Source organism: Anolis sagrei, chromosome 2, assembly GCF_037176765.1.
Source record: "Anolis sagrei isolate rAnoSag1 chromosome 2, rAnoSag1.mat, whole genome shotgun sequence".
In the NCBI taxonomy this organism is placed as follows: domain Eukaryota; kingdom Metazoa; phylum Chordata; class Lepidosauria; order Squamata; family Dactyloidae; genus Anolis; species Anolis sagrei.
This window is the reverse complement of record NC_090022.1, coordinates 138,290,029-138,309,485: the sequence shown is the minus strand read 5'-3', so window position 1 is coordinate 138,309,485 and position 19,457 is coordinate 138,290,029. Positions and strand designations below refer to the sequence as shown.

Sequence of the window (19,457 nt, the reverse complement as noted above, 5' to 3'; positions counted from 1 at the left end):
GACTTCTAAAGAGCTGTTCCAAAAGAGTTTTTTTTCCCCTTTAGACTTTAAAAAACCGTTCTTTTAATATGGTCAGAATGTTGATCATATTATCTTACAAGCTTTTTCCTAATGCAGTGAAATCACCATCAGTCTGCAAACTGTCGGCTCCTACGATAGTGTTGTAGTGTCTAACAAGATCAAGCAAATCACTACTCTTCCTTTAGAATTTAAAGTTACTGACAGTGCAGTTATTTGAAGATTCAGGGAACATGAGTATTTCAGATGATAATCCCGCATCCCTGCACTTATAAGTAGACTGTGGTTTTTAATTGTAGCTCTTTAATCCCTCTCTCTCCTATTGTTGGCATGAAAATAGAATTTAAAAGGCTTCAAAAAGCTGCACCAGCATTAAATTGCATTAGTTACTGCAAGGTGATTGCAGTCGCATGATTAAACTTGACTATAGAGAACAGAGAAATACAATACCATTTGTGGGGGTAGTTTAACTATAAGTGTGGCCCAAGCTATGCCAAATTGTTCATGGTTTGGGGAAGAATATTTTTTCTGTGTTAAAATCAAGAGATTAATTTCTTCTAATAGCATTAACATATTTCTTTTGCTGAATTGCAATATATGTTCCATATAAGTTAATACAAGTTTTTGTTAAATTCCTTATTAGACAATATGCAGTATCAAATTATATTGAAGCCTGTCATGCCAGGAAAGAGTGAATCACTTTAAGTTGGGGAGTAGGGTCCATGCTACATTATTAGGTACTTGAAGCATTTCAGATATGCTTCAGACAACAAAAAGTAGGGATAAATGAGCTTTGAAAATATCGCTCTGAATGTGATCTGTATTTTACAATCTATAGCAGCCTATCTGTACTACTTTACAATAACATGCAACACATATAGCACATTTTTGTAAAACTGAGGTTGACTTCATTCATGGAACAGTGAACTAAAAAATCTATCTTTTGTATGATGATGATTCAGTGCAGCTATATTGATTTATTAAAACATTTATTTCCTATTCTATATTCAGAAATCTTGGTGCGGGGTACAGAAAAATTAGACAGGTGTTTTCATTATTTAAAATGTCTGTATGGGGTGCATTCTAATGTGAAAACCATTCAGTATTTTGCAGTATATCTAGATGTCCAGAAGCAGCAGTTGTCAGTAGCTTTGATTTGTTTTTTCAGATAAAATGCAACTTTCCAGGTGTTTTATCTGGCATCCATCAGGGTTTTCACATCGATTTCCTCAAAGCCCAAAACTTAATTGATCCAACACTTGTTTCTCTTGTTTTGTATTGTTTGTGCCACTTGGACTCCCACTGCTTTTTAGTATGCATCACATTGTACTCTGTTGTTCCTCTGGTTTTCACTAGTAAACCTAGGACACAGCTAAGCCAGGAGGATAGTTATTGGATTGTCTTAAATTTCTCTATACATTCTAATTTAGGATTCATATAATCATCCCAGTGTTAGATTCTCTTATTAAAAATAGAACAAAGCACTATTTCTTTGGGGGTTGCATGATTGAATCTTCTATGAAGCTCGGAATAAAACCTGAAAAATATTTTTTGGAACTAATAAGGGAATTCCTTGTTTTGCTATTTTAAACAATCACTTTCTTTCTGTAGAAAGTTAATGTAGGTCTTCCTGTAATGTTTTGAAGCTGCAACTCCCACAGTGTGTTATCATTGGCTGTGGGAGTTATAGATTGAAAAGACCTGGAGGGTAACAGTCATTCACCCTATAATAGAATCTATTTCTGTGTCTTTGTAATGCTCATTGAGTCATTAGAGCCTGCAGATTTCAGAAGAAGGAAACATAGTATGTAAAATCAATGAGTTTTTTTTTTGTTAGTATTTGAAGAATGTCCCATTTTTCTCAGTGTCAGTTTATTTGAGAATTTAAGAGGGTAGATTTTCTCTGTGTTTTTTTTATAGCTTTATGTTTCCTGTTGATCTACTCAAAACTAAACTGTGCTTCTAGTTTTGGTGAAGCAGGCATTGTCTTGCATCTGATGTACATTCAGAATATCATTTTTGGCAATAGATTTAATGAGTGTTGGAAGCAGATATCTTTTTCTAGGCCAGTGATGTCCAGATTTGCAAGTGCTGTTCTTGTGTCTGCTGTAGTGGCAACACATTACTTGCTTTCTACAAAACCTTACATTCAGAACTGTCTAGATAAGATACTACCTGTGTTCTTAGTATCCAAGGCTTGTGAGAGGAAATGAGGATATTGTTGATACGTTAATCCCCTGGCAGTAATAATTTCATTGCACCCATTTTAGTTGGCTTTAAGAACTCTAAGGACCAGATTTTGGGTTGTAAGGCAATCCTTGTAACTCTTTATGGTTGGAAAGCTAAGTCTAATGTTGAACAGATTTTAATTGTCATTTTAACTTTTCACTGTCTTGCAGTAAAAAAAAAAGTCATCTAATCATTTGGACAAGGCTGCCTGCTTTCCAGACCAATTGTCCTGGCCAGAATATATTGCTTAATGATGAGTAGTATATTCCAGAGCTCGATTATCTGCTGTTTTGTGTAGCCCTTTTCTCTATTGCCCATTCAAGGTGAGCTCTCAGGGCTCATATTTATCAGTGTGCTATGTGTGATAAACAGAGATATGTAGTAGGAAGTGCTGAAAGGCTTGACTTGATAATCAAACAGCAAGCCTTGTAGCTATAGCCATTAGAAATGTTCCTTCTTAGTCCAAACATCCAATACAAACAATGTCCATTCATGCACAGACTGAACTTTTTATATCTGATTATTAGCAGTGCGTTACTACGAGAGGCAAATTAAACTGGTGATAATGCTGCTAAATTGATAATGTGGACTACTTTTGCCATCTGCTTTCTGGTCTTGGGTAAGTCACCTCTCTTTGCCTTCTTTCCCTATCTCTAACACGATTTTATTATATTCTCATCTGGAAAGTGCTGTATGTTTTATGCCCAGTTTACTTTCTAATGGTATGCTTTGCTTTGTTGTGCTATTGTGATAGGGTATGATGTTGGTTTAGAACAATGTCCCCAAATTCTGGTCTTCTATGTGTTTTAGGGTTTAGCTCCCAGAATCTGTGATCATTGGCCAAGGCAACTGAGACTTCTGGGAGTTGTAGTGCGAAACATCTAAAAGACTAGATTTGGGAATATCTAGTTTAGAATCTTAAAACTGAACCAGCTTGCCCAATAGGACTGCATTTTGCAAATAAAAGTTAGTCAGTTTTCTCTACTCCTTTGATGTCATAATTCACACAGTTGTAGATATATCCATCAAGATGACTTGTAAGACAGAGCACAATGTAATCTGTCCTGCAGCTCTTTTGCTAAAAGGTAGTCCCCGAGTGAGCAGAAATTATCAAAAGTTGTTATTGAAGTACTCAGGGATTCTGCAATTCAAGTAAAGTAGCCTTGGTTGAAGCTGGATAGTTGATTCTATTCTGTTGTTGGCAAGAAGTTTCCCTTAAGGACTGTCATTAACTTAATAGACTGTAGCCCATATCTTAGCGATTTGTATTTTGTCTCTATCAAGGTGCATGACCTAACTAAAAGCATTTTTCTATTTCTAATGTATTGAAGTTAATTCACAGACTATGGAATAGGTTGCAGTTGAGCTCAGTACTCATGGGCCACAAAGTTAAGCATGTATGGGTTGTGGGAGATGGAGATGTGTGTGGAGCATCCCATTTTTGAAGGCTCACAACAGTTTATGGAGTATGATCAGACAGAATCTTGTGTTTTCTCATCAACTCTGAAGGGAAATCAATGTTTTGTGCTGTGAATTAACTTCAGTATCTTAGACATATGAAAATGCCTTTAGTTAGATCATGCACCTAAGTTTCTTTAATATGTGGTTAACAAGAAAGACCTCAGTGTCAGAACCCATGTTTTTTGTATAAAGGGGTTCGGGTTCAGATGTGGTATTTTGAGACTGAGTTTAGACAGAGTCATTTCTAGAATGCTGGATGTAAATCTAAGCAATTCCTAAGCTAAATAGAGCAATAGTCTGCTTTGGATAAGGCATATGTCTTGTTTCCAAGCTGGGTAAATGTCATTGTGTAAAACTCAGTGAACTGTCACTTTTGGTTCTTTGCACACAGTAGTCTATTTTTAGTAGAAAAGATGATGTTTTCTGCTTTGAGCATGGTGTAGCTTTCTTATTAGTCTCGTGAGGGCAGCTTGTGCATCTCCATTAGGGGTGAGTTATCTTATCTAATGCAGCAATTATTTGATCACTCTTTGCCTGTGTTTTTCAGTGAGGCTTACACACTTGCTAACTTTACATTGAATCCCCAGCACTGTTCTGGTTAGCGAGATATCCTGTCCCCTCTGTAACCTGGAATGAAGTCTGAGTATTTCTTGTTATAACTAATATGCAAGTTCTGCAAAAATGGAAAAAATGAGGTGTGTAAATTTAAAAAAATGCAAGTGAAGAGATGAGTAATAACACTGTGGAGGGAAGTATCTAATTTGATGTTAGCAGGCAAGTAAAATACAGTAATTCAGCACACAGAAATGGGGCCAAGTCAAACGCTCTCCTCTCTTCTGTACCACACCCTGCTCTTCAGGGACTTGGACCTTTGTCTGTGAATCTCTGAGTTAAAATGCAGCCATATCGGGTTAGCATTGCCAGAAGAATGGCTTTTAACTGACTCCACAGAAGCAGAACTCTGAATGTACCGGTCTCTTGTGGCAAGAATGCAAATGTCTTAGCTCAGCTTTTTATTGTTTTTCTGCTTCCTGCTTTTTCCAGGGTTTTGGCATCAGTGATGAGAAATGGGGTATGATGTAGCACGTTTTCAAGGGGATGTTGATGAAGATCTGATATGCCCCATCTGCAGTGGGGTCTTGGAGGAGCCAGTGCAGGTAGGTGTTTGAGATCAGCCTAAAAAGTTTCTTGAAGGTGTTTTTTTTTTTTTTGTGTTTGGTGGAAATTTTCTATGGTATATCTTTTAAAAATATTTTTTCTTAGTCATGCAGCTGAGCAAAGTGTATGTTAGTTTAAGAAGTTTGTTTCTTTTAAAGCTAAGTTTTATTACAGTAATCCAGTCTGACCTGCATGGATTTAGCCAAAGAAGCACATTTAAAATGCATTTAAAAATTATTCCATTGGAGTCTGCTAAACATCATGGTATTTGAGAGCTTGGGGATATCTTTATAGCATATGTTAATCAATGACTACTTTTCATGTAGATAGTCAATTTGCTTTCTTAAAGGGTCATAAAAGTTGATGCAAAGCTTTTGAAAACTAAAACAGAACACTTCACGAGAAGCTTAATATCAATGATCAAAGGACACAGTTTCTCTTAATATCTGCAGTAATCCCTTTTGGGAATTTCTAGGGCTGCAGGAATCTAGAGCTGCATATGTGAGCACTTTATACACATGTGTGATCCAGTTTGTATTGAGCAGGTTTGAGGGTGGGGTTGTTTTTTTACAGATATAGATAGATCTCACTGTAATATATATATATTATACGTAGCTTCTGGATTCTCAGTTTATACTTTATAAATAATTTATATAGGTAATGGGTACATCTTCAAAATGTTTTTTTTAGTTTTTGTACAATGTGTAATAACATTTCCTAACATTCTTAGAACAGGAACACATTGGCTAAAAGGAGTTTCTAAATTAAGAAAATTTTAGACATTCACCATTATGATGCAAAATTGTGGTTAGTTTTAAACATGGGAATCAGTTTTCCTAGTTATTAGGTGCATGAGAGCATCTATTAGAAGATCATAAACAAGCTAATGCTGTAGAATTTTGTCTAGTCACCCATTCATAATCAGAAAGCAGTGCTATTCTGACAAATGTCAGGTCAGTTTCCTATTCTATGAAACAATTGCAAGATTCCTGTGAGAAACAGATATTTGGTGCAATTTGTACGTAGTTGTATGCTATAGCCATATATATCATTTTTCACTATGTGTATATGTTCTAGGAAGCATATTCAGGCAGTGACAATGTATGATTTTCACATGTGAATACATATGTGTTCGTATAGCAATCTTGTAACGTATGAAGTCACTGCTAAGTTCCTAAGTAAAGATAAAGGTTTCCCCTGGCATTAAGTGTAGTCATATTCCACTCTGCGGATTGGTGCTCATCTCCATTTCTAAGCCGAAGAGCCGGTTTTGTCTGTAGACATCTCCTAGGTCATGTAGCTGGCATGACTGCATGGAAGGCCATTACCTTCCTGCAGAAGCAGTACCTATTGATGTACTCACACTTGCATGTTTTCAAACTGCTGAGTTGGCAGAAGCTGGGCCTAACAGCAGGAGCTCACTCCGTTCCCCAGATTTGAACCACCAACCTTTCGGTCAGCAAGTTCAGCAGTCAGCATCACCGGGGGGCCCTAAGTCCCTAATAGTTCATTTATTATTAGTAGAATAAGTTCTTTATGCAGCTAAAATTGGATAGGTAAAAGATTGATTTTTCTAATGGGAAAGTATCCTTGGAAAACACTGAATTTAAGCTGAGTAGTACGTTTTTGAGTGCTATATTAATTGCTCATGTATGAAAAATCATTTGGTGACAGAAATTCTTCTGGGAAATGTATTTGAAAGGTAGATAACAGTGAAAAAGAGTTCAAAACCATGACTTGCAATGAAGTTTTGTCCAAAACGAAGGGTGGACCTTCAAGTTTTACTTATATAGGGAGCTGTCACTCTTTTTAGAGGAAAAAAGCTTCTGTTGCTTGATAAGCTGAAAGTGATAGAGCATAAACTCATTTTTGCACAGGGAACAGACAGGGACTATTCTTATCCTAGTTTTTCTCCTTATATAACATCTGCATGTAGAACCAAGAAATATTTCTTACGTGTGATGTGGCTTACTTTCTGCCCATTTGAACACATGGATTTTCTCACATTCCCCAAGGAAACTGTGTCTCTTTATTTAGACCTTTATCTCATTTTGAATTTCAAAATTATGTGTTTGGTATAGTTAGCATATAGATTTAAAAAATGGATATATTTACTTTTAAATGGGCAGCAGAATATTTACAAACCCAAGAAACAAATACCTGAATGAAGTAAAAAATATTACACAAGCTAGAAGATCTGCTAGAAGAGACTTCAGAAGATGAAACCCTCAGTGTAGCTCAGCATGGCTCCCAGGTTACATTCTTTTTTCACAACCAAGAAATCCTTTTGCTTGATAACTAATCATGTTGACCTATAAAACATACCCTTCAAATTGTAGTGGTGCTTCCTGCCTGTTGGCAAAATACATTGGTGTGCTAGCTATGACCTCGGTGTTACAGCCATTTATGTAAATTGTTCAAGAGGTAGCAGTGTTTGTTATATGTACAAAGAATCTCAATGCTAATTAGTTTTTCTGATTAAACTAGAAACATTGTAACTTAACAAGATAGGCCGCTGTGTTCAGTAAGTACTCCACTCCTATTGGCTGCCTTGTGTTTGAACTCAAAGTGATACCTTCAAAACTGCATTAGAATATACAGTACTTCACATTTTAGGCACTGTGGTATTGGTTTATACAACGATATGCCACATATGCTACTCAGCTACCAGTGTGGATATGCCACTGAAATATCTTGGGCTTTGCAGAATGGAGAAAGAAGCAGACTGAAAGTGTTGGGCTCTTTTAGCTTCCTGAGAATTATTTCTGAAAGCTTCACTTTACCCAACAGTTATTCCCCAGCCCCAGTCACTTGTTAGCAATCTCAGCCAACAATTTCAATGTACCTGCATTTCAACAGAATGTTACATGCTGGGTTTAGGACTTCGGCTATGTAAGAAGATAGGGTAGTACTGTATCCTACAAAAAGCCTAATAAATGTTTCTTTCTTTCTTCTGAATTCAACATTTGGAGCACACCTAATTCTTCATTAGGTTTATAATGATGATAGATAAGAATTGTCTATGTGTCACATGTAATGCCAGTTTATTACTTTTGGTCAAAGGCCATTGCAAAACTATATAACAATGCTGCAAAACACAAGCAGTTAAAATATAAGATATATACAGGACTTTGTGTATGTTCTTTTTTGTGAGCATGTCTCCTGACTAGGAGGTAGGCTCAAAGAACATGACCTCTATAGATGGGCTATTTCTAATTTGCTACTGTGTTGGACATAATGACAATGGTGTCAAGAGGACAGAAATGACTGCCCTCAGCAGAAGCTGGCCAGAAAGAGGCAAGACTAGAACAATGATTCATGCAGAGATGCAGGAGCCATTCTCTTCACTGTTTGGATACTTTTTTTGCTTATAGGAGGCTTTCTCTTGCCCCACTCCTCTTCCAAGCATGTTTTCAGATCTCTCAGTCACATTTCTGTGCTGATTCAGGAATTGCTGTACTATGGAGATTTTTTTTTATCCAGGACGGGCTTGCTCACACACTGAAGGTCAATGGTTTCCATGGAGGGCCTTCCTCCTACCAAACAGATTGCTAGCTTATGTTAGCATTTAAACATATATATTCATATGTTTGCATGTGTAATCAATTATACTGGCTTCAATTCATGGAAAAGATTTGGGATTAAACAGTGTGTAAGCACACACTTTCAAAATCCAGATCATGTTCCAGTCTTTATGAACTACTGTATTAGTCTACATTTTTTAAATTTCTTTCTCCTTCAGATTAATTTCTTTACTTTCAGTTCAGCCTGTTTTGAAAACTACAATATATGGAGCTCCATATATTCCCCTAACTTCCCCTAATTTCATATGTAATTGAGGAATATAATAACCTATTGCAAAAGGTGGTTGAAGTGACAGTAAATGAAATAGTTAATGTTTCATTGTTTTAACCCTCGTCTAGTCAGATAGCCCATTTAAGTCTCTGAGAGTCATGTTTTGTTGCAGGGTTCACAAAGAACTAGAATTACAAGGTAGGCATTTTATAGCATTTGCTTTTGAAGAGGAATTAACAATGTTATAGAGATTCTGCTGTGCTGTTCACAGAGACTTTTAAGGCACAGAAATTACATTGGTTACCTTGTTTTATATTTTTCAAAGGAGGGCTTATGCCTATTCAAAACAAATATTCCACCTAATGTGGCCCCATTTTTCTCTTTGATTCTGTATTCGTTAATACTTCTGTGGTTGAGGCATTTTTCTGTCCTGCAGAACTTTAACATTGGAAAAAATCTTACAACTGAGGACTCAATAGCTTGCTTAGAAGTCACCTGGATTTATAGGTAGGCACCAAATGAAACAAATATGGTTAGGCTCCCCTAAATATGTTACTTGCTTGTTGCAGAAGTATACAACTAGTACTGTGCCTTCCATCAATCAATAAGTAACTTGAAGGCACGTATACACACAAAGCATTAATCCTATTCACTTGATTCTCACAAGACATTTGTTTCCTGGTGTCACTAAGAGTGTTTGGTTGCCAGAGACTGAGATAATAATGGTAATTTTTGTCAGCTCTTTTGCCTTAAGCAATAATGCTTTGCATTGTTGCATCCTTTGCAAAGATGACAGAATGTTTTTAGGATTTAAAATAATTTTCAATTTTTCTTACAAATAAACTTGAATAATGTATCAATTGAAGTGACATCTTTGACCTCTGTGATCACAAAAAAACAAAAAAAACAACCAGATTTTTCCTAGATAGCTCAGTGGACATCTGAAAGTGAATAGATAACGTTTTCATGTATTTGTATGTTTAATTTAATAATGTGCCTTTTTCGGAATTCTTTCAGCAACACTTTCATGTGTATCTTCTCTTTTCTTTTGGAGAGAAGTAAAGTTCTTTAACAAATATGCTATAAATGAGCTGATGAATTACAATTTAATCCATGGAAAAGTAGGCAATGGAGTATTTACTTTGATAGAATTACTTGATACAAAAACATAGTCTCACAACCTCTGAGGATGCCTGCCATAGATGTGGGCAAAACATCAGGAGAGAATGCTTCTAGAACATGGCTATACAGCCCAGAAAACTCACAGCAACCCAATTACTTGATAAATAGAACACTGCATTTCATAGAACACAGCTAAAATGCTCTGTCCTTCACAGTGATAATTTGACCTTAATATTGCAAGCAGTATACATAACTGCAGCTGGTGGTTTAATTTCACCCTCACATTGATTTCAGCCACAAGGACAACCCCTTCTTTTATTATCCACTGCTACTCATTCTTTAACTTCCTTCCCATTGTGAATCCTTTGCTTGACATCCCCACTGCACTCTGGGCCTTTTGCTACTTGCTTACATTTGGCATACTTTACTTATGGCAAAAGTCCAGGAACAGCCCAAGATATTTTGGCTTTCCAATGTAGAGCAGCAAAAAATATACACTCCTAAATCATTAATATCAAAACTTCATCTATGTTGGGTTGCTGTGAGTTTTCTGGGCTGTATGGACATGTCCCAGAAGCATTCTCTCCTGACGTTTCACCCTTTGGCACATGGAAGAAATATCACAGCTCCCTGACACCCTTTCTACCAATGAAAATGCTGTAATATATTAAATACTTTACAATTTGTTGTCCTTTCATGATACTCAAAGCCTGGTCAGACTAATATTAGGGCAGGTCCTGGAGTCAACATCTTGGATATTTTAAAAAAAGAAATTTTCAGCAAAATCTTCTGTTGGTTTGGACATTGTGTGTGTGTGTACATGAACGACTTGTCTTTTGCCTTTATTTCTGCCCACATGGGAATGGGTCAGTGAGCAAAGACAACTTTGCTGGCCATTCCCTTATTCGGCTCAAAATATGAGCTCTGTTAATAATTAATTGCAAACTATTTTTGTAAAGGTTTGAGGAACAGTTATTGTTATATCTTCAGATACAATATCGCTGTATTATAGCAGCAATGCAATCACTTGGTTTCATACTGATTCTTTTTCATCTTACCAAGGAGATGAGGATCTTGTAACCCAAACTTATTCTGCCTTTTCTGCAAATGGTGTTCCTGTAGTTCAAATGCAGTACATTTTTGTTTAAATTGAAAAGTATATTGAAACTTTTTACCTGGAGATAATGGAAGACACTTTGGGGAATTGGAAGATATACTACCATACTGATAGATTGTACAAAATCATACTTCTTTGAATTTAAGCCCTTCAGGTTGTTTCGTTGACCTGTTTTCCATGAGATTCCTTAAAGCATAAGAGTGGGAATGGCCAACATTGATCTATAATACAGTTGATGTCAAGTAGAAAGGTTTCTCTCTCCTGTAGCTAAAGAATTGTGGAAGGTTATTTTCAGAAATTTTAATTAAATCTTCCGCATTGCTTCTTCAGAATTTTGTATAGTGGGCTAATATCATGATCTGCCACTGCTACTTCAATTGACTAAACTAATTGGTTGAAGTGTTCTGTCCCGCTTCCAGGTCTTCTTGGTCTTGAAAAAGTGCTTGGAGAAAGAGTCTGCATGGAAAAAAGATTAAGAGCCCACGTGTCCAGAGACAGCAATCCAGTAACATGAACCTTTTGTAATCTTAATTGGCATGCCTTACTTTGTTCTCTACACAGGCTCCTCACTGTGAGCATGCTTTCTGCAATGCCTGTATCACCCAGTGGTTCTCTCAACAACAGACTTGTCCTGTGGATCGGAGTGTTGTGACTGTGGCTCATCTGCGTCCAGTTCCCCGGATCATGCGTAATATGCTGTCTAAGCTGCAAATCACATGTGACAATGCTGTTTTTGGTTGTACTGCTGTAGTACGGCTAGACAACCTAATGTCTCACCTCAATGACTGCGAACACAATCCAAAGCGGCCTGTGACATGTGAACAGGGATGTGGGTGAGTACTGTCAAATGTAGATAGTTCTGACCCAAGGCACCATTGAATTATCATAATTCATTGCTTGGTCTAAGGCTGGGACTAAAGCTTAATTGCATTGAGGGGTGATTTATCAAGGAAAGTATCAGGAAGGATTAACCCTTCCTGTCCTAGTAGTAATCCCTCTCATGAAATGTCCTCACCTCAGTGCTCCAGTTAGGCATTAAATGCTCCTTTTGGGTCTTTTTCATTGTAGTGGGAAAGAGAAAAGGGAATATTTTTTTCCCTCTGACCATAATAACTTTTTGTAGCAGAGAAGCAGTCCGAAGAGAACCTCCCATAAGCCAGATGTTCCAAACCCTGTTCATATAAACTGCATTTCACCTTCCTGTGTGATCTAGAAAGAATAATAAGTGAGACAGCAGCTGTGTGGTCCACCTGGTCAAAGCTTAATGGGAGATGGCTTTTATGATGCGTGATGTGTAATTCAGTTGCACAGCATTGGCATCCAGTAACTTAGACAACTAAATTCACTCCCAGTTTGCTTAGAGCATAGCTTCTTGCTTCAGCGCTCTTTTGTAGATGTCCAGTACAGAGTTTAAACTTGGATTGTGCTTCTTTCTCACTAGTCTCTGTTACTACTTTTGTGCAGCTTGGAAATGCCCAAAGATGAGCTACCGAATCATAACTGCATCAAACACTTGAGGTCAGTGGTACAGCAGCAACAAACAAGGATAGCTGAGCTGGAGAAGACATCAGCAGAGCATAAACACCAGCTGGCAGAGCAGGTACTTACTTCATTTGTTGTTCTTCCACACATCTGACTGGCTAGATTTTAAAGACACAACCCCCTTCCCCCTGAGAAGAACTTGAAGTTTTTACTAGACAGCTTCAGAATTGCTCTGTTTTAAATATCTTGCTGTACTACTTAAACTTCCCAGACGCTGTACATTCCTTGAATGCATCTTGAGGTCTGAACTTTTACTTAATTTTTATTAAATTACGTTTATCCTTCCTCTCGGTCATGAGATCTCAGGATGGCAAACAGATAAAACAATATAAGCAATTTAAACTTTCAGATTAAAATCAAGGAATAACCAAGATAAAAACATAACTAACAATTCAACAAGTTAAAAGCTGCTTTAAAAGACTAAAAGAGGATGTTTTTTGAACATGCTTGAAAATAAACTAGATACCAATGATGTTTAATAAAAGGCTATGTCCTGACATGGCACTGGAAAGAAATGAAGACTGGCACTAGTTGGGCTTTCAAGTAGTTGGCATTCTGCAAGTGGGATGTCACAGCTAAAAAGACCTACTCCTGCATTTTGCACCCACTCTTCATTTTGCACCCATTGTTGGGACACAGAGGATGTACCTATAGCAGAAGCTGGGCAGTAATATGTAGGGTGAAGTGCTTTTCAGGTATCTAAAGTCCCAAGCCATTTTGGGCTTTGAGTGTCATCACTAGTAATTTGAATTCAGACCAAGAGTGAATTGGCAGTTAGTGCCAATTAGTTTTATATCATGGGTTTGGTACCCCAATCAGCAATCTTTCTGCTGAGTTTTGCGCTAACTGTATAACTACATAATCATCTTCATGAATGCAGTCCTGTACTGCAGAGTGATGCACAGAAAGGGATTCAGTTACTGTGTACTGTGCAAAGTGAATTGCTTCCCTGCTGTTTCAGCAGTGAGGCCTCTGCATTTATATTAGCCAATGTAATATAATACTCTTTAGAGTGCATACATGTTTCTCAGTCAAACTTGACTCCCTGTCTTGTGCTGTGCTCCCCCCACTACCAACTTCAGAGGTAAAGTTGGGTATGAATGAGCAATACCTATAGCACTGATGCTTACCATATTCTTTTAGCAAAATTACTTGTGGATGGGAGTTCTGTGAAACTTTCTCAGGCACTCTCTTCTGAGTAGCTGATCTAGTTGGAATGAAGATCTCATACTGTGTCTTAAGGAGCAATAAGTGCTGTGCTGATCAGGTATACAAACTGAGAGTTATCTCAGGAGATAGGAAACTAACAAGACAAGGAAGCCTGAGGATGGCTCACCAAATGAACCAGGAACAAGGCACAGAGACCTTCAAGGAAAAGCAAGGCCCAGAGCCCGAGGTCTAACAGTGTTAAAGAAAGATGGGGAAATGAGTCATAAGCAATAGAGTCTTAAGAAGGGGACTTGCTGTGAAGAGAGGGAAGTAGTGATGGGAAGCCAGAGAGGCTGAAGCAAGCAGACATTGAGGAAAGAACAGATCAGGAGAGACGATAAGGGTAAATGTGATGTAGGACTAGACTTGTTCTGAGAGCCTTACTGCATCTTCCAAAGTTGTATGACTGGAAGAAATGGCTAAAGGTCAGGAAATGAGTGACTAAAAGCAGGTAGGAGGCATCCCCTTCACGCCATACTAACAAACTTTCCAAAAGCCTCTGGTTGTTCACTATGATGAAGAGCTAATGACTGCTAGTTTTATAGTTTTATATATAGAGCTAGTAACTGCTAGTTTTGCGCCCTATTAGATCATTACTCACTGTGCAACTTTACACTGGAAAAAAGAAATGCTGTAACTTTTTCAACTGGGATGGGCAGCTTTGGTCCTCTGAGAGTTTTGGACTGCAACTTCCATGATCTTTCATCAGTTGCTTTGCTGGCTAGAGTTGCTGTATGTTTGCTTATTTCCACCATATTCAGTTTTCTTTGTTGAAATTAGTATTTACTTTCAGAATTGCAAAGCTTGAGGAGTTTATCTAAGCATTTGTTTCTGCATTCCATTCTTGGATTTCTTTTATGTTTCCCTTCTCTTTTGCTTAATCTACCTGTATTCTGGTTCTTACAGAAACGAGACATCCAGCTGTTGAAAGCATACATGCGAGCAATACGTAGCGTCAACCCCAACCTACAGAATTTGGAAGAGACTATTGAATATAATGAAATCCTAGAGTAAGTGCAGTATTCCTGGCTATGTTAGGTGAGGTAACATAGTGAAAATTCAGTCATGGCCAGAGCAAGTATCAGCCAAGGTAACCTTGCTGGGAAATAATTTGAAGAGTCTGTGGAGGAAGAATCACTAGCGTCATCTCATAGGAGGATCTTATTTTGGGAATACAGATTTGCTTCTGTGGATAAAACAATTTGAAGAGTGGGTGGCATGACATTTTTAATGACTAAAAGTTATTTTTGTAAAGGAAGATGTGTCCATCCCTCCCTATACACATTTTCATTAAGGAAAATAATAGATTTTGAGCTTAAATAGAAGGTGTTGTAAACATATATATTGATTTTTAAAGAACTAATGACCTTGCTACATAATTATGAATACTTCAGACACAAGCAGTGTTTGCAAGTGTTTTGTAGCATACTGCAGTAACTCAACAACCCTTGAATATGAATTTAAATATTCATAAAGCACATTTAGATTTTCTTAGATTCTTAAGTTGTTATAAACAACTTGATTGCTACCTGGGCGGTCAAAACGCAAAGGAGCAATAAGCTGAAGAGAGGTGGATACTTAAAATGCTTTGAGCAGATACTATCTTGATTTATTTGTGTGGGTGCGTACACACATACAGTATACACATCTCTCCCTGTTCCCATTACTATTCTAGCTGTCTTACTATTCTAGGTGTCTTCAAAATCTAGGCCCAAACTGGAAGCAAGCTCTTATACACCTCTAGAAATAATATAGCTAATTTTGTATGACAGATCTTTCAGGGAATGAAAATATCATGAATGTATTGTAAATGAGACTTTCCTGGCTATTTGAACACAATATTCTGTGGGCCCCATTTAATATGGAAACACAGGCTCATTAAGTGTTTAAGATCATTATCTTATCTTTTAATTGCAGCCATGAAATAACTATGACATTGCTATTAGAGAAAGCAGGACTAGCTTGCATAAATATATGTATGCAGATTTTTATTAGGAAAATAGGATTAAATGCCTCTACTATCTGGGTTATTTAAAGCTGTTGTTTTACTTTCGTATGTACAGGTGCATACATGCCACAACACCAACATTTTGATGGAAAGATGTGCCCCCCCCCCCCCCCCCGGCAATCGCAGTATGGCTTTTGGTGGAATGCTGTCCCTCCACTCATAGCTGCCACTGCTGATCTAAATAAATCTGACAGTTGGCCAACAATGTTATTACATGTGAGAGAGAATATTCAAGATTACGGGTTAGATTAGCAATAGTCTGGGTTTCCTTGTGTACCAGCATACATGATAGTGCCATGAGATGACGTGACTTACTGAAAAACATAACACTCATTCACAGTCTTCACCACTGATTGATTTCTTTCTTAATTTACTTCTAGATGGGTGAACTCCTTGCAGCCAGCCCGGGTGACGCGATGGGGTGGTATGATCTCTACACCAGATGCTGTACTTCAGGCTGTAATCAAGCGTTCATTGGTGGAAAGTGGCTGCCCAACATCTATCATCAATGAACTGATTGAAAATGCTCATGAACGGAACTGGCCACAGGGCCTGGCCACCCTAGAAACTCGCCAGATGAACCGCCGCTATTATGAAAACTATGTGGCCAAACGTATCCCAGGCAAGCAGGCTGTGGTAGTGATGGCCTGTGAGAACCAGCACATGGGTGAGGAGATGGTGCTGGAGCCAGGCCTGGTGATGATATTTGCACACGGAGTGGAAGAAATCTAAAGACTTGGCTTGAAAGACTTTGCTTGAAAGGAAATATTTACTGTGTCGAAGCCCAATGATCCTGCCCCCCGGTGTGCTGCATCAGGGCATTATTCTTTATGTTGATTAAAACACCACTTACTAATTATACTGGGCAGGTGCCCAGCAACTTATGCAAAATGCCATGCTGCATTCCTTCCCCTTTGTGATAAGTTACTCCTGGTCTTGTGTTGACACACATTTCCAAGTATCTGCATAAAAGCACAAGAAATTCCTCTGTGCTCCTGAAAGAGCAGTGGGCTTCTGCCATAAGAAATGTTTGATTTCCTGATATGACTGAAGTGGCCCGGGTGGCTTGGTTTTAGTTCTAGGGTAAGAAGGGCATATGGATTTTGACTTTTAAAAATGCCAGAACTGAAAGTTTGCCCTGAATACTTTTTCCCAGCTCTCCTCATCGGGCTTCCGTTGTTATTCTTTAAGGTATTTCTGAGCAGGCTGCACACTTTTCCATTGTGGCCACTAGGATCAGACTTTCCACATAGTACCTCTGAGGCACAATTCTGCAGCCTTTGTGGTGGGAGGGAGAAATGGAGTAAGAGATGTAAGAGTACAAACACGAGAAGGCAGATGCCAAACTAGTGGTGCAAGTAATGCCAAATAAAATACACAGTACCAGTAGTGATGTTTTGGCATACAAGGTGTGATGGAGCCAAATAAGCCTAACCTGTAATGAAGACCATATCTGCAACTAGTGTGGGATGCGTGGCCTTACACAGGAGACAGGCCTGCCTTTTCAGAGGCTGTGGTTTTCAGCAAGAGGCAGCACCTTTTGACTGTCCCATTGCTGCCACCGCCAAATTAAATGAAGTTCTCATCACAAAGGCCAGATATCATCTTCTTCCTTGTATCCTTGAAGTGCCGCTGATGATGCCGCTGATGATGCCTATATCACAGGATGCAAGCCTTCAAGCAGACACCTTCACTCAGTCTGATCCAATACAGGCTCCTCTGAATTGTGTGTGCCATTTATGGTTGTCTCAACTTTAACAACCTTGCAAAGAAAACAGAAAAAGAACATCAGCCTGGATGAAAATGTCTTTGTCCTTTTATGTTGACTTTTTGATAAATCTGTGTGTAATATTTTTTTTTGACATCTTGATGATTGTGTTCAGTATTTTTGTACTACTTTTGTCTTTGTATGTTTCCCTTGTATTTTTTTAAAATACAGTGGCCAGGAATGTCTTCAAGACCAAGTTTAGTTGACCTGTCAGATTTAATTTATTTTGCAGTCTTTTTACACAGCAACCCGTATTCATTTGTGTTGCTTTAAATATATCTTGCTTTAAACATTTGTGCTGGAGTTGGTGGTGCAAGGAATAAATGCATCAATAAAAGGAGCAGTTTGACTTGCTCTGACCAAAACATTGACAGTATAGTCCCTTCTGGGTAGCTTTCATTTATTTTGACACCCTGGACATCATTAGGCAGAAACTTCAAAACAAACTTCAATTTCCTTTTGAATATTATTCATGCTGAAATAGTTGCTGTTAATGCTTTAACGCACGGGATCTGCATAGTAGTTGACCAGAGCAATTGTAGTGTCTCCTGTCTAGAATTTCCACTGTTTCACAGACATTGCATTTTCAAAATCTCTGTGACAAAGAGACATCCTGGAAACCTATCAGCCAAAGTAATGGCTGCCTGGGGAATGCTACTACTGCTGCCATACTATGGATAAATGCAGCAAAATGCACAATTTGAGAGAAATGCTTATCCAATCATGTATTATATGTGTCATGAGTAGCCTAGTCCTACATGATGACCCAACTGCGGAGGAACTATATTTATCGAAATACAATTCTCACAGCAATTGATAGCCAGCAACTTGGTCTGTTTTCTGAAAGGGAAAATGAGGGCATAGTAGGAAGGTGTAGTTCATAAATGTCACTCACCTAATAAGAATTTCCATTGCTCTCACAAAACGTCCATCATTCCCATGAATAAAGTGCATGATTAATGCAGCTTAGCTTTGCTTATGAACTCAACTATTCACCAGGCAGATGCTGTTTCAAGTTCCATTCTGTGGGAAATGCTTGTGCTTTGGAGTCTCTAAATCTGCAGCAGTCATTCAGTTTGGTGGCCTTTACCATTTTGTAAACCTGTTCAAGTAGGTTTAGGTGTTGCTTTTCAACTCAACTGTATCAGCCATAGTCTTCCTTTGCTCTCAGTCTGTGCTAGCACACTGCTCTATGCTTCTCTCCTTCAGCCCATCTCCTTGTTAATAATTTTTTCTTTACAAACTGTTTGTCTCCAGTATTGTTTATAATGGTACTTCAGCTTTCACATTTGTAACAATGCAAGCTGCTTAAAGTAACTTTGCAGTTTATGTCCGTTTTGTAAGTCATGTTTCCAAACCACCAGGAACACCAGGAACATGCTTCAAAAGCTAGATCAGTTTTAGGGATGGAATGAGTTGTGCTCATATTCTTGTCAGTGATATGACAGGTTTTGAAAGGGGATCTTCTGGCTGGAAGTAATTTTCAGTTGAGTCCCTGTTGCTCAGGAATTTGAAAAAAAAAAAGCTGCTAAATCCAACCTAACAACTGCATCTTGAGCTAGCTGCATCTCTTCAGACTTTGTTTTCCCCCTTGATGTGTTGCTGTCACTCTTCCTGTGCTCTAAAGTATACCATAGGATTTGTCATGTCTACTGCCAGTATGCAAGTTGCTGACTGCATTTTGTGTTTTGCTGTTTCAATTGCATTGACTGCACTAATAAATTGCCTTTTTCCTGAATCTTTTACATGCTTTCTTCAGATTCTGTAACACATTGCATCCTGCATGAAAAGTTAACAAAGCTGCTTAGTTATTTTTTGCAGTAACCTCTTCCAGCAGTTAATGTGGTTCCTCAGTAACACAGTAGGAGTAAAATATACCTGTAGATATTCATGGTGGATGTCATGCCACAGTTTAGCCTGTGTTTTACCAAATTTTGCTTGCCATGTTCTTCCCTAGTCTTCCAAATTTGGGGTGGGTGGGTGGGGGGGGGGGTAGGCACAGGGGATTCAGATTAATTCTAGATCAGAGT

The 19,457-nt window shown here is 38.1% G+C and overlaps 1 protein-coding gene across 4 annotated transcripts in view; it reads left to right on the top strand.

Moving 5' to 3' along the window:
• Positions 1-19,165, top strand: part of RNF41 (ring finger protein 41) — a 30,570-nt gene extending 11,405 nt beyond the window's left edge. The window contains exons 1-7 of one of the 4 annotated variants that reach the window (XM_067463902.1): positions 2,421-2,570; positions 2,775-2,866; positions 4,753-4,865; positions 11,462-11,733; positions 12,365-12,500; positions 14,558-14,661; positions 16,040-19,165. In XM_067463902.1, the coding sequence (XP_067320003.1) occupies positions 4,776-4,865; positions 11,462-11,733; positions 12,365-12,500; positions 14,558-14,661; positions 16,040-16,391 (954 nt within the window). In that variant the 5' untranslated portion in view covers positions 2,421-2,570; positions 2,775-2,866; positions 4,753-4,775 and the 3' untranslated portion in view covers positions 16,392-19,165. Of the gene's footprint in view, positions 1-2,420; positions 2,571-2,774; positions 2,867-4,752; positions 4,866-11,461; positions 11,734-12,364; positions 12,501-14,557; positions 14,662-16,039 lie in introns of those variants that run through there. The other 3 variants (XM_060764096.2, XM_060764095.2, XM_067463903.1) reach the window with 3 other exon arrangements.
• Positions 19,166-19,457: the final 292 nt, after the last annotated feature.